Source organism: Scyliorhinus torazame, chromosome 19 (genome assembly GCF_047496885.1).
Source record: "Scyliorhinus torazame isolate Kashiwa2021f chromosome 19, sScyTor2.1, whole genome shotgun sequence".
Lineage (NCBI taxonomy): Eukaryota > Metazoa > Chordata > Chondrichthyes > Carcharhiniformes > Scyliorhinidae > Scyliorhinus > Scyliorhinus torazame.
This window is the reverse complement of record NC_092725.1, coordinates 30113121-30128155: the sequence shown is the minus strand read 5'-3', so window position 1 is coordinate 30128155 and position 15035 is coordinate 30113121. Positions and strand designations below refer to the sequence as shown.

General features: G+C 50.5%; 1 protein-coding gene across 1 annotated transcript in view; it reads right to left on the bottom strand.

The window, feature by feature from the left end:
• LOC140395884 (complement factor B-like) overlaps positions 1-15035 on the bottom strand; it is a 411298-nt gene that overhangs the window by 355810 nt on the left and 40453 nt on the right. Inside the window, exon 8 of the mRNA XM_072483955.1 lies at positions 13895-14035. Within this exon, the coding sequence (XP_072340056.1) occupies positions 13895-14035 (141 nt within the window). The remainder of the gene's footprint in view (positions 1-13894; positions 14036-15035) is intronic.

The following is a 15035-nucleotide window of genomic DNA, read 5'->3' as shown; positions in this document are numbered from 1 at the left end:
GTTTGGATCCATTGGGATTGTGAATAGTGGGACTGAACGGGAAGGGGCTTGGGTCCATTGGGAATGTGTACAGTGAGTGAATGGGAAGGGGTTTGCGTCCATTGAGATTGTGTACATTGGGAGTGAAGGGGAAGGGGTTTTGGTCCATTATGATTGTGTACAGTGTGAGTGAACGGGAATGGGTTTGTGTCCATTGGGATTGTGTACAGTGGGAGTGAATGGGAAGGGGTTTAAGTCCATTGGGATTATGTACAGTGGGTGTGATTGGGAAGAGTTTTGGGTCCATTGGGATTGTGTACAGTGGGAGTGAACGGGAAGGGGTTTTGATCCATTGGGATTGTGTACAGCGGGAGTGAACGGGAAGGGGTATGGGCATATTGGGATTGTGTACAGTGGGAGTGGACGGGAAGGGGTTTTGGTCCATTAGGATTGTGTACTGTGGGAGTGAAGGGAAGGGGGGTTGGGTCCATTGGGATTCTGTACAGTGGGAGTGAACGGGAAGGGGTTTGGGTCCATTCGGATTGTGTACAGTGGGAATGAACGGGAAGAGGTTTGGGTCCATTGGGATTGTGTACAGTGGGAGTGAACGGGAAGGGTTTGGTCCATTTGGATTGTGTACAGTGGGAGTGAACGGGAAGGTGTTTGTGTCCATTGGGATTGTGCACAGTGGGAGTGAACGGGATGGAATTTGGGTCCATTAGGATTGTGTACAGTGGGAGTGAACGGGAAGGGTTTTGGGTCCATTGGGATTGTGAATAGTGGGACTGAACGGGAAGGGGTTTGGGTCCATTGGGATTGTGTTCAGTGGGTGTGATCGGGAAGGGTTTGGGTCCATTGGGATTGTGAATAGTGGGACTGAACGGGAAGGGGTTTGGGTCCATTGGGATTGTGTACAGTGAGTGAATGGGAAGGGGTTTGGGTCCATTGAGATTGTGTACATTGGGAGTGAAGGGGAATGGGTTTTGGTCCATTATGATTGTGTACAGTGGGAGTGAACGGGAATGGGTTTGTGTCCATTGGGATTGTGTACAGTGGGAGTGAACGGGAAGGGGTTAGGGTCCATTGGGATTGTATACAGTGGGAGTGAATGTGAAGGGGTTTAGGTCCATTGGGATGATGTACAGTGGGTGTGATTGGGAAGAGGTTTGGGTCCATTGGGATTGTGTACAGTGGGAGTGAACGGAAAGGGGTTTTGATCCATTGGGATTGTGTACAGTGGGAGTGAACGGGAAGAGGTTTGTGCCCATTGGGATTGTGTACAGTTGGAGTCAACGGGAAGGGGTTTGGATCCATTGGGATTGTGTACTGTGGGAGTGAAGGGAAGGGGGGTTGGGTCCATTGGGATTGTGTACAGTGGGAGTGAACGGGAATGGGTTTGTGTCCATTGGGATTGTGTACAGTGGGAGTGAACGGGAAGAGGTTTGGGTCCATTGGGATTGAGTACAGTGGGAGTAAACGCGAAGGGGTTTGGGTCGATTGGGATTGTGTACAGTGGGAGTGAACGGGAAGGGGTTTGGGTCCATTGTGATTGTGTACAGTGGGTGTGAACGCGAAGGGGTTTGGGTCCGTTGGGATTGTGTCGAGTGGGAGTGAATGGGAAGGGGTTTGGGTCCATTGCGATTGTGTACACTGGGAGTGAATGGGAAGCGGTTTGGGTCCATTGGGATTGTGTCGAGTGGGAGTGAACGGGAAGGGGTTTGGGTCCATTGGGATTGTGTACAGTGGGAGTGAATGGGAAGGGTTTTGGGTCCGTTGGGATTGTGTACAATGGGAGTGAACGGGAAGGGGTTTTGGTCCATTGGGATTGTGTACAGTGGGAGTGAATGGGAAGGGGTTTGGGTCCGTTGGGATTGTGTACAGTGGGAGTGAACGGGAAGGGGTTTGGGTCCATTGGGATTGTGTACAGTGGGAGTGAACGGGAAGGGGTTTGGGTCCATTGGGATTGTGTACAGTGGGAGTAAATGGGAAGGGGTTTGGGTCAATTGGGATTGTGTACAGTGGGAGTGAGCGGGATGGGGTTTGGGCCATTGAGATTGTGTACAGTGGGAGTGAACGGGAAGGTGTTTTGGTCCATTGGGATTGTCTACTGTGGGAGTGAACCGGAATGGGTTTGGGTCCATTGCGATTGTGTCATGTGGGAGTGAACGGGAAGGGGTTTGGGTCCATTGGGATTGTGTACAGTGGGAGTGAACGGGAAGGGTTTGGTCCATTGGGATTGTGTGCAGTGGGAGTGAACGGGAAGGTGTTTGGTTCCATTGGGATTGTGTAAAGTGGGAGTGAACGGGAAGGGTTTTGGGTCCATTGGGATTGTGTACAGTGGAAGTGAATGGGAAGGGGTTAGGGTCCATTGAGATTGTGTACATTGTGAGTGAAGGGGAAGGGGTTTTGGTCCATTATGATTGTGTACAGTGGGAGTGAACGGGAATGGGTTTGTGTCCATTGGAATTGTGTACAGTGGGAGTGAACGGGAAGGGTTTGGTCCATTGGGATTGTGTGCAGTGGGAGTGAACGGGAAGGGTTTGGTCCATTGGGATTGTGTACAGTGGGAGTGAACGGGAAGGTGTTTGGGTCCATTGGGATTGTGTAAAGTGGGAGTGAACGGGAATGGGTTTGTGTCCATTGGAATTGTGTACAGTGGGAGTGAATGGGAAGGGGTTTGTGTCCATTGGGATTGTGTATAGTGGTTGTGAATGGGAAGATGTTTGGGTCCATTGGGATTGTGTTCAGTGGGAGTGAACGGGAATGGGTTTGTGTCCATTGGAATTGTGTACAGTGGGAGTGAATGGGAAGGGGTTTGTGTCCATTGGGATTGTGTATAGTGGTTGTGAATGGGAAGATGTTTGGGTCCATTGGGATTGTGTTCAGTGGGAGTGAACGTGAAGGGGTTTGGGTCCATTGGGATTGTGTACAGTGGGAGTGAACGGGAAGGGGTTTGGGTCCATTGGGATTGTGTACAGTGGGTGTGATCGGGAAGGGTTTGGGTCGATTGGGATTGTGAATAGTGGGAGTGAACGGGAATGGGTTTTGGTCCATTGGGATTGTCTACAGTGGGAGTGAACCGGAATGGGTTTGGGTCCATTGAGATTGTGTCAAGTTGGAGTGAACGAGAAGGGGTTTGGGTCCATTGGGATTGTGTACAGTGGGAGTGAATGTGAAGGGGTTTGGGTCCATTGGGATTCTGTACAGTGGGAGTGAACGGGAAGGGTTTGGTCCATTGGGATTGTGTACAGTGGGAGTGAACGGGAAGGTGTTTGTGTCCATTGGGATTGTGTAAAGTGGGAGTGAACGGGATAGAGTTTGGGTCCATTGGGATTGTGCACAGTGGGAGTGAACGGGAAGGGGTTTGGGTCCATTGGGATTGTGTACAGTGGGAGTGAATGTGAAGGGGTTTGGGTCCATTGGGATTCTGTACAGTGGGAGTGAACGGGAAGGGTTTGGTCCATTGGGATTGTGTACAGTGGGAGTGAACGGGAAGGTGTTTGTGTCCATAGGGATTGTGTAAAGTGGGAGTGAACGGGATAGAGTTTGGGTCCATTGGGATTGTGCACAGTGGGAGTGAACGGGAAGGGTTTTGGGTCCATTGGCATTGTGTATAGTGTGTGTGATTGGGAAGGGTTTGGGTCCATTGGGATTGTGTTCAGTGGGTGTGATTGGGAAGGGTTTGGGTCGATTGGGATTGTGAATAGTGGGTGTGAACGGGAAAAGGTTTGGGTCCATTGGCATTGTGTATAGTGTGTGTGATTGGGAAGGGTTTGGGTCCATTGGGATTGTGTGCAGTGGGTGTGATTGGGAAGGGTTTGGGTCCATTGGGATTGTGTACAGTGGGAGTGAACGGGAAGGCGTTTGTGTCCATTGGGATTGTGTACAGTGAGTGAATGGGAAGGGGTTTGGGTCCATAGAGATTGTGTACATTAGGAGTGAAGGGGAATGGGTTTGTGTCCATTGGGATTGTGTACAGTGGGAGTGAACGGGAAGGGGTTAGGGTTCATTGGGATTGTATACAGTGGGAGTGAATGGGAAGGGGTTTAGGTCCATTGGGATTATGTACAGTGGGTGTGATTGGGAAGCGGTTTGGGTCCATTGGGATTGTGTACTGTGGGAGTGAAGGGAAGTGGTTTGGATCCATTGGGATTGTGTATACTGGAAGTGAACGGGAAGGGGTTTGGGTCCATTGGGATTGTGTACAGTGGGAGTGAACGGGAAGGGTTTGGTCCATTGGGATTGTGTGCAGTGGGAGTGAACGGGAAGGTGTTTGGTTCCATTGGGATTGTGTACAGTGAGTGAATGGGAAGGGGTTTGGGTCCATTGAGATTGTGTACATTGGGAGTGAAGGGGAAGGGGTTTTGGTCCATTATGATTGTGTACAGTGGGAGTGAACGGGAATGGGTTTGTGTCCATTGGGATTGTGTACAGTGGGAGTGAACGGGAAGGGGTTAGGGTCCATTGGGATTGTATACAGTGGGAGTGAATGTGAAGGGGTTTAGGTCCATTGGGATGATGTACAGTGGGTGTGATTGGGAAGAGGTTTGGGTCCATTGGGATTGTGTACAGTGGGAGTGAACGGAAAGGGGTTTTGATCCATTGGGATTGTGTACCGTGGGAGTGAACGGGAAGAGGTTTGTGCCCATTGGGATTGTGTACAGTTGGAGTCAACGGGAAGGGGTTTGGATCCATTGGGATTGTGTACTGTGGGAGTGAAGGGAAGGGGGGTTGGGTCCATTGGGATTGTGTACAGTGGGAGTGAACGGGAATGGGTTTGTGTCCATTGGGATTGTGTACAGTGGGAGTGAACGGGAAGAGGTTTGGGTCCATTGGGATTGAGTACAGTGGGAGTAAACGCGAAGGGGTTTGGGTCGATTGGGATTGTGTACAGTGGGAGTGAACGGGAAGGGGTTTGGGTCCATTGTGATTGTGTACAGTGGGTGTGAACGCGAAGGGGTTTGGGTCCGTTGGGATTGTGTCGAGCAGGAGTGAATGGGAAGGGGTTTGGGTCCATTGCGATTGTGTACACTGGGAGTGAATGGGAAGCGGTTTGGGTCCATTGGGATTGTGTCGAGTGGGAGTGAACGGGAAGGGGTTTGGGTCCATTGGGATTGTGTACAGTGGGAGTGAATGGGAAGGGTTTTGGGTCCGTTGGGATTGTGTACAATGGGAGTGAACGGGAAGGGGTTTTGGTCCATTGGGATTGTGTACAGTGGGAGTGAATGGGAAGGGGTTTGGGTCCGTTGGGATTGTGTACAGTGGGAGTGAACGGGAAGGGGTTTGGGTCCATTGGGATTGTGTACAGTGGGAGTGAACGGGAAGGGGTTTGGGTCCATTGGGATTGTGTACAGTGGGAGTAAATGGGAAGGGGTTTGGGTCAATTGAGATTGTGTACAGTGGGAGTGAGCGGGATGGGGTTTGGGCCATTGAGATTGTGTACAGTGGGAGTGAACGGGAAGGTGTGTTGGTCCATTGGGATTGTCTACTGTGGGAGTGAACCGGAATGGGTTTGGGTCCATTGCGATTGTGTCATGTGGGAGTGAACGGGAAGGGGTTTGGGTCCATTGGGATTGTGTACAGTGGGAGTGAACGGGAAGGGTTTGGTCCATTGGGATTGTGTGCAGTGGGAGTGAACGGGAAGGTGTTTGGTTCCATTGGGATTGTGTAAAGTGGGAGTGAACGGGAAGGGTTTTGGGTCCATTGGGATTGTGTACAGTGGAAGTGAATGGGAAGGGGTTAGGGTCCATTGAGATTGTGTACATTGTGAGTGAAGGGGAAGGGGTTTTGGTCCATTATGATTGTGTACAGTGGGAGTGAACGGGAATGGGTTTGTGTCCATTGGAATTGTGTACAGTGGGAGTGAACGGGAAGGGTTTGGTCCATTGGGATTGTGTGCAGTGGGAGTGAACGGGAAGGGTTTGGTCCATTGGGATTGTGTACAGTGGGAGTGAACGGGAAGGTGTTTGGGTCCATTGGGATTGTGTAAAGTGGGAGTGAACGGGAATGGGTTTGTGTCCATTGGAATTGTGTACAGTGGGAGTGAATGGGAAGGGGTTTGTGTCCATTGGGATTGTGTATAGTGGTTGTGAATGGGAAGATGTTTGGGTCCATTGGGATTGTGTTCAGTGGGAGTGAACGGGAATGGGTTTGTGTCCATTGGAATTGTGTACAGTGGGAGTGAATGGGAAGGGGTTTGTGTCCATTGGGATTGTGTATAGTGGTTGTGAATGGGAAGATGTTTGGGTCCATTGGGATTGTGTTCAGTGGGAGTGAACGTGAAGGGGTTTGGGTCCATTGGGATTGTGTACAGTGGGAGTGAACGGGAAGGGGTTTGGGTCCATTGGGATTGTGTACAGTGGGTGTGATCGGGAAGGGTTTGGGTCGATTGGGATTGTGAATAGTGGGAGTGAACGGGAATGGGTTTTGGTCCATTGGGATTGTCTACAGTGGGAGTGAACCGGAATGGGTTTGGGTCCATTGAGATTGTGTCAAGTTGGAGTGAACGAGAAGGGGTTTGGGTCCATTGGGATTGTGTACAGTGGGAGTGAATGTGAAGGGGTTTGGGTCCATTGGGATTCTGTACAGTGGGAGTGAACGGGAAGGTTTGGTCCATTGGGATTGTGTACAGTGGGAGTGAACGGGAAGGTGTTTGTGTCCATTGGGATTGTGTAAAGTGGGAGTGAACGGGATAGAGTTTGGGTCCATTGGGATTGTGCACAGTGGGAGTGAACGGGAAGGGGTTTGGGTCCATTGGGATTGTGTACAGTGGGAGTGAATGTGAAGGGGTTTGGGTCCATTGGGATTCTGTACAGTGGGAGTGAACGGGAAGGGTTTGGTCCATTGGGATTGTGTACAGTGGGAGTGAACGGGAAGGTGTTTGTGTCCATAGGGATTGTGTAAAGTGGGAGTGAACGGGATAGAGTTTGGGTCCATTGGGATTGTGCACAGTGGGAGTGAACGGGAAGGGTTTTGGGTCCATTGGCATTGTGTATAGTGTGTGTGATTGGGAAGGGTTTGGGTCCATTGGGATTGTGTTCAGTGGGTGTGATTGGGAAGGGTTTGGGTCGATTGGGATTGTGAATAGTGGGTGTGAACGGGAAGAGGTTTGGGTCCATTGGCATTGTGTATAGTGTGTGTGATTGGGAAGGGTTTGGGTCCATTGGGATTGTGTGCAGTGGGTGTGATTGGGAAGGGTTTGGGTCCATTGGGATTGTGTACAGTGGGAGTGAACGGGAAGGCGTTTGTGTCCATTGGGATTGTGTACAGTGAGTGAATGGGAAGGGGTTTGGGTCCATAGAGATTGTGTACATTAGGAGTGAAGGGGAATGGGTTTGTGTCCATTGGGATTGTGTACAGTGGGAGTGAACGGGAAGGGGTTAGGGTTCATTGGGATTGTATACAGTGGGAGTGAATGGGAAGGGGTTTAGGTCCATTGGGATTATGTACAGTGGGTGTGATTGGGAAGCGGTTTGGGTCCATTGGGATTGTGTACTGTGGGAGTGAAGGGAAGTGGTTTGGATCCATTGGGATTGTGTATACTGGAAGTGAACGGGAAGGGGTTTGGGTCCATTGGGATTGTGTACAGTGGGAGTGATCGAAAATGGGTTTTTGTCCATTGGGATTGTGTACAGTGGGAGTGAACGGGAAGGGGTTTGGGTCCATTGAGATTGTGTACAGTGGGAGTGAAGGAAAGGGGTTTGGGTCCATTGGGATTACGTACAGTGGGAGTCAAGGGAAGGGGGTTGTGTCCATTGGGATTGTGTCCAGTGGGAGTGAACGGGAAGAGGTTTGGGTCCATTGGGATTGAGTACAGTGGGAGTGAACGGGAAGAGGTTTGGGTCCATTGGGATTGAGTACAGTGGGAGTAAACGCGAAGGGGTTTGGGTCGATTGGGATTGTGTACAGTGGGAGTGAACGGGAAGGGGTTTGGGTCCATTGTGATTGTGTACAGTGGGTGTGAACGGGAAGGGGTTTGGGTCCGTTGGGATTGTGTCGAGTGGGAGTGAATGGGAAGGGGTTTGGGTCCATTGGGATTGTGTACACTGGGAGTGAATGGGAAGCGGTTTGGGTCCATTGGGATTGTGTCGAGTGGGAGTGAATGGGAAGGGGTTTGGGTCCATTGGGATTGTGTACAGTGGGAGTGAATGGGAAGGGGTTGGGGTCCGTTGGGATTGTGTACAATGGGAGTGAACGGGAAGGGGTTTTGGTCCATTGGGATTGTGTACAGTGGGAGTGAATGGGAAGGGGTTTGGGTCCGTTGGGATTGTGTACAGTGGGAGTGAACGGGAAGGCGTTTGTGTCCATTGGGATTGTGTACAGTGAGTGAATGGGAAGGGGTTTGGGTCCATAGAGATTGTGTACATTAGGAGTGAAGGGGAATGGGTTTGTGTCCATTGGGATTGTGTACAGTGGGAGTGAACGGGAAGGGGTTAGGGTTCATTGGGATTGTATACAGTGGGAGTGAATGGGAAGGGGTTTAGGTCCATTGGGATTGTGTACAATGGGAGTGAACGGGAAGGGGTTTTGGTCCATTGGGATTGTGTACAGTGGGATTGAATGGGAAGGGGTTTGGGTCCGTTGGGATTGTCTACAGTGGGAGTGAACCGGAATGGGTTTGGGTCCATTGAGATTGTGTCAAGTTGGATTGAACGAGAAGGGGTTTGGGTCCATTGGGATTCTGTACAGTGGGAGTGAACGGGAAGGGTTTGGTCCATTGGGATTGTGTACAGTGGGAGTGAACGGGAAGGTGTTTGTGTCCATTGGGATTGTGTAAAGTGGGAGTGAACGGGATAGAGTTTGGGTCCATTGGGATTGTGCACAGTGGGAGTGAACGGGAAGGGTTTTGGGTCCATTGGGATTGTGTTCAGTGGGTGTGATCGGGAAGGGTTTGGGTCGATTGGGATTGTGAATAGTGGGTGTGAACGGGAAGAGGTTTGGGTCCATTGGGATTGTGTGCAGTGGGTGTGATTGGGAAGGGTTTGGGTCCATTGGGATTGTGAATAGTGGGAGTGAACGGGAAGGCGTTTGGGTCCATTGGGATTGTGTACAGTGAGTGAATGGGAAGGGGTTTGGGTCCATAGAGATTGTGTACATTAGGAGTGAAGGGGAATGGGTTTGTGTCCATTGGGATTGTGTACAGTGGGAGTGAACGGGAAGGGGTTAGGGTTCATTGGGATTGTATACAGTGGGAGTGAATGGGAAGGGGTTTAGGTCCATTGGGATTATGTACAGTGGGTGTGATTGGGAAGCGGTTTGGGTCCATTGGGATTGTGTACTGTGGGAGTGAAGGGAAGTGGTTTGGATCCATTGGGATTGTGTATACTGGAAGTGAACGGGAAGGGGTTTGGGTCCATTGGGATTGTGTACAGTGGGAGTGATCGGGAATGGGTTTTTGTCCATTGGGATTGTGTACAGTGGGAGTGAACGGGAAGGGGTTTTGGTCCATTGGGATTGTGTACAGTGGGAGTGAAGGAAAGGGGTTTGGGTCCATTGGGATTACGTACAGTGGGAGTCAAGGGAAGGGGTTTGTGTCCATTGGGATTGTGTCCAGTGGGAGTGAACGGGAAGAGGTTTGGGTCCATTGGGATTGAGTACAGTGGGAGTAAACGCGAAGGGGTTTGGGTCGATTGGGATTGTGTACAGTGGGAGTGAACGGGAAGGGGTTTGGGTCCATTGTGATTGTGTACAGTGGGTGTGAACGGGAAGGGGTTTGGGTCCGTTGGGATTGTGTCGAGTGGGAGTGAATGGGAAGGGGTTTGGGTCCATTGGGATTGTGTACACTGGGAGTGAATGGGAAGCGGTTTGGGTCCATTGGGATTGTGTCGAGTGGGAGTGAATGGGAAGGGGTTTGGGTCCATTGGGATTGTGTACAGTGGGAGTGAATGGGAAGGGGTTGGGGTCCGTTGGGATTGTGTACAATGGGAGTGAACGGGAAGGGGTTTTGGTCCATTGGGATTGTGTACAGTGGGAGTGAATGGGAAGGGGTTTGGGTCCGTTGGGATTGTGTACAGTGAGAGTGAACGGGAAGGGGTTTGGGTCCATTGGGATTGTGTACAGTGGGAGTAAATGGGAAGTGGTTTGGGTCAATTGGGATTGTGTACAGTGGGAGTGAATGGGAATCGGTTTGGGTCCATTGGGATTGTGTACAATGGGAGTGAACGGGAAGGGGTTTTGGTCCATTGGGATTGTGTACAGTGGGATTGAATGGGAAGGGGTTTGGGTCCGTTGGGATTGTGTACAGTGGGAGTGAACGGGAAGGGGTTTGGGTCCATTGGGGTTGTGTACAGTGTGAGTGAACGGGAAGGCGTTTGGGTCCATTGGGTTTGTGTACAGTGGGAGTGAATGGGAAGGGGTTTGGGTCAATTGGGATTGTGTACAGTGGGATTGAACGGGACAGGTTTTGGGCCATTGAGATTGTGTACAGTGGGAATGAACGGGAAGGGGTTTTGGTCCATTGGGATTGTCTACAGTGGGAGTGAACCGGAATGGGTTTGGGTCCATTGAGATTGTGTCAAGTGGGAGTGAACGGGAAGGGGTTTGGGTCCATTGGGATTGTGTACAGTGGGAGTGAACGGGAAGGTGTTTGTGTCCATTGGGATTTTGTAACGTGGGAGTGAACGGGATGGAATTTGTGTCCATTAGGATTGTGTACAGTGGGAGTGAACGGGAAGTGTTTTGGGTCCATTGGCATTGTGTATTGTGTGTGTGATTGGGAAGGGTTTGGGTCCATTGGGATTGTGTTCAGTGGGTGTGATTGGGAAGGGTTTGGATCCATTGGGATTGTGAATAGTGGGACTGAACGGGAAGTGGCTTGGGTCCATTGGGATTGTGTACAGTGAGTGAATGGGAAGGGGTTTGCGTCCATTGAGATTGTGTACATTGGGAGTGAAGGGGAAGGGGTTTTGGTCCATTATGATTGTGTACAGTGTTAGTGAACGGGAATGGGTTTGTGTCCATTGGGATTGTTACAGTGGGAGTGAATGGGAAGGGGTTTAAGTCCATTGGGATTATGTACAGTGGGTGTGATTGGGAAGAGTTTTGGGTCCATTGGGATTGTGTACAGTGGGAGTGAACGGGAAGGGGTTTTGATCCATTGGGATTGTGTACAGTGGGAGTGAACGGGAAGGGGTATGGGCATATTGGGATTGTGTACAGTGGGAGTGGACGGGAAGGGGTTTGGGTCCATTGGGATTGTGTACTGTGGGAGTGAAGGGAAGGGGGGTTGGGTCCATTGGGATTCTGTACAGTGGGAGTGAACGGGAAGGGGTTTGGGTCCATTCGGATTGTGTACAGTGGGAATGAACGGGAAGAGGTTTGGGTCCATTGGGATTGTGTACAGTGGGAGTGAACGGGAAGGGTTTGGTCCATTTGGATTGTGTACAGTGGGAGTGAACGGGAAGGTGTTTGTGTCCATTGGGATTGTGTACAGTGGGAGTGAACGGGATGGAATTTGGGTCCATTAGGATTGTGTACAGTGGGAGTGAACGGGAAGGGTTTTGGGTCCATTGGGATTGTGAATAGTGGGACTGAACGGGAAGGGGTTTGGGTCCATTGGGATTGTGAATAGTGGGACTGAACGGGAAGGGGTTTGGGTCCATTGGGATTGTGTACAGTGAGTGAATGGGAAGGGGTTTGGGTCCATTGAGATTGTGTACATTGGGAGTGAAGGGGAAGGGGTTTTGGTCCATTATGATTGTGTACAGTGGGAGTGAACGGGAATGGGTTTGTGTCCATTGGGATTGTGTACAGTGGGAGTGAACGGGAAGGGGTTAGGGTCCATTGGGATTGTATACAGTGGGAGTGAATGGGAAGGGGTTTAGGTCCATTGGGATTATGTACAGTGGGTGTGATTGGGAAGAGGTTTGTGTCCATTGGGATTGTGTACAGTGGGAGTGAACGGAAAGGGGTTTTGATCCATTGGGATTGTGTACAGTGGGAGTGAACGGGAAGAGGTTTGTGCCCATTGGGATTGTGTACAGTTGGAGTCAACGGGAAGGGGTTTGGATCCATTGGGATTGTGTACTGTGGGAGTGAAGGGAAGGGGGGTTGGGTCCATTGGGATTGTGTACAGTGGGAGTGAACGGGAATGGGTTTGTGTCCATTGGTATTGTGTACAGTGGGAGTGAACGGGAAGAGGTTTGGGTCGATTGGGATTGAGTACAGTGGGAGTAAACGCGAAGGGGTTTGGGTCGATTGTGATTGTGTACAGTGGGCGTGAACGGGAAGGGGTTTGGGTCCATTGTGATTGTGTACAGTGGGTGTGAACGCAAAGGGGTTTGGGTCCGTTGGGATTGTGTCGAGTGGGAGTGAATGGGAAGGGGTTTGGGTCCATTGGGATTGTGTACACTGGGAGTGAATGGGAAGCGGTTTGGGTCCATTGGGATTGTGTCGAGTGGGAGTGAACGGGAAGGGGTTTGGGTCCATTGGGATTGTGTACAGTGGGAGTGAATGGGAAGTGTTTTGGGTCCGTTGGGATTGTGTACAATGGGAGTGAACGGGAAGGGGTTTTGGTCCATTGGGATTGTGTACAGTGGGAGTGAATGGGAAGGGGTTTGGGTCCGTTGGGATTGTGTACAGTGGGAGTGAACGGGAAGGGGTTTGGGTCCATTGGGATTGTGTACAGTGGGAGTGAACGGGAAGGGGTTTGGGTCCATTGGGATTGTGTACAGTGGGAGTAAATGGGAAGGGGTTTGGGTCAATTGGGATTGTGTACAGTGGGAGTGAGCGGGATGGGGTTTGGGTCCATTGAGATTGTGTACAGTGGGAATGAACGGGAAGGTGTTTTGGTCCATTGGGATTGTCTACTGTGGGAGTGAACCGGAATGGGTTTGGGTCCATTGCGATTGTGTCATGTGGGAGTGAACGGGAAGGGGTTTGGGTCCATTGGGATTGTGTACAGTGGGAGTGAACGGGAAGGGTTTGGTCCATTGGGATTGTGTGCAGTGGGAGTGAACGGGAAGGTGTTTGGGTCCATTGGGATTGTGTAAAGTGGGAGTGAACGGGAAGGGTTTTGGGTCCATTGGGATTGTGTACAGTGGAAGTGAATGGGAAGGGGTTTGGGTCCATTGAGATTGTGTACATTGGGAGTGAAGGGGAAGGGGTTTTGGTCCATTATGATTGTGTACAGTGGGAGTGAACGGGAATGGGTTTGTGTCCATTGGGATTGTGTACAGTGGGAGTGAACGGGAATGGGTTTGTGTCCATTGGAATTGTGTACAGTGGGAGTGAACGGGAAGGGTTTGGTCCATTGGGATTGTGTACAGTGGGAGTGAACGGGAAGGTGTTTGGGTCCATTGGGATTGTGTAAAGTGGGAGTGAACGGGAATGGGTTTGTGTCCATTGGAATTGTGTACAGTGGGAGTGAATGGGAAGGGGTTTGTGTCCATTTGGATTGTGTACAGTGGTTGTGAATGGGAAGATGTTTGGGTCCATTGGGATTGTGTTCAGTGGGAGTGAACGGGAAGGGGTTTGGGTCCATTGGGATTGTGTACAGTGGGAGTGAACGGGAAAGGGTTTGGGTCCATTGGGATTGTGTAGAGTGGGTGTGATTGGGAAGGGTTTGGGTCCATTGGGATTGTGTTCAGTGGGTGTGATCGGGAAGGGTTTGGGTCGATTGGGATTGTGAATAGTGGGAGTGAACGGGAATGGGTTTGGGGCCATTGGGATTGTGTACAGTGGGAGTGAACGGGAAGGGGTTTGGGTCCATTGGGATTGTGTAGAGTGGGAGTGAACGGGAAGGAGTTTGTTTCCATTGGGATTGTGTACAGTGGGAGTGAACGGGAAGGGGTTTGTGTCCATTGGGATTGTGCACAGTGGAAGTGAATGGGAAGGAGTTGGGTCCATTGGGATTGTCTGCAATGGGTTTAAATTATTGACCAGTTTAGCTCCTGTCGAACTCCAGCCCTCCACTCACTCTTTCTGTTTTGAATCAGCTCTGTTAACTCCTCCAGCTGATCATAACTTCTGAAATAGTAAGAATGAGGTTCTTCCTTGTTTGTTGTGAGTTTTTCCAGCTCCTCCTTGCTCGCGTCCCCGATCCCGATGGTGAAGATATCTGTAAAGGACAAGAGCCTTTGTTAGGCCGATCACTGGATTTACAGCTCACTGAGTGACCAGTCGGCCCCTCTGACAGCTGCTGGTTCACCGACCCCACTCCAATGTCCCCCTTCACCTCCATTTCCAGCTCACCCCATCCATGTTTCGCGCTCTTCCTCCCCACTAAAATATTTCTGCATTCGCTCCTTCCCCCAACCTGAATCTCTTCCTCTCTCCCACTCACTTAGGAGCGTGTTCCACATTCTCCCCACTCTCTGGACAATGCCTTTCCCTAAAATGTGTCTCCTCTTTGCTGGCACCCTTTCTGATAAATCCCCTCCGCCCCCTCCCCCCTATCCAAAGCCCTGTTTGGAAGCAGAGGTCGTCTTAAAATGATCTATTTTTGTATTTTGATACCAGAAATAAGTTATTGATTTAATTTGGTTAAATGTACAAGAAAGGGTTAACTCTTTAGTTAGGTCCATGCTGGACAAAGTTTTTTCCTGTATGGTATTTTTAAATTTGGATTTCAGTGCCTCGATTGTGTTTCGAGTGTTTACGATGTAAAAGGTAATCATGCGCCGGGAAGGAATGAGTTGTCGCTTGGCAACCAGAGGCACCTTTAGAAAGGAAGACCTGAGTGCAGTTTACCTGAGCACGAGCCAGCGTGAGGTTAGCAGCGAGGGGGGGGAAGGGCTCTCCCATTGCTGTCCGAAAGCAAAAAACAATGCAATGGCGTAATCGGCGAGCCAGCGAGTCCGAGAATGTAAAGAACAGCGAGTCATGGGAACTAGAAAATGAACGAGAGCTCCCAGGAAAACTGAAGTTCAAGGGGAACTGGAATCTGAACAGGATACTGCAAGTTAGGTTTAGAACCAGCGAAGTTGGCTGGAGGGAAGTCGGAGATCTGAAGCAATCCTGAGGTAGCTGGCCTCAGTGCCGTTTGCAAAACAATAGTCGTCTGTCGGAGGCTGGGAACCTGTGAGATTGTGTCAAAATCTTGTCTGTGCGAGGCTATT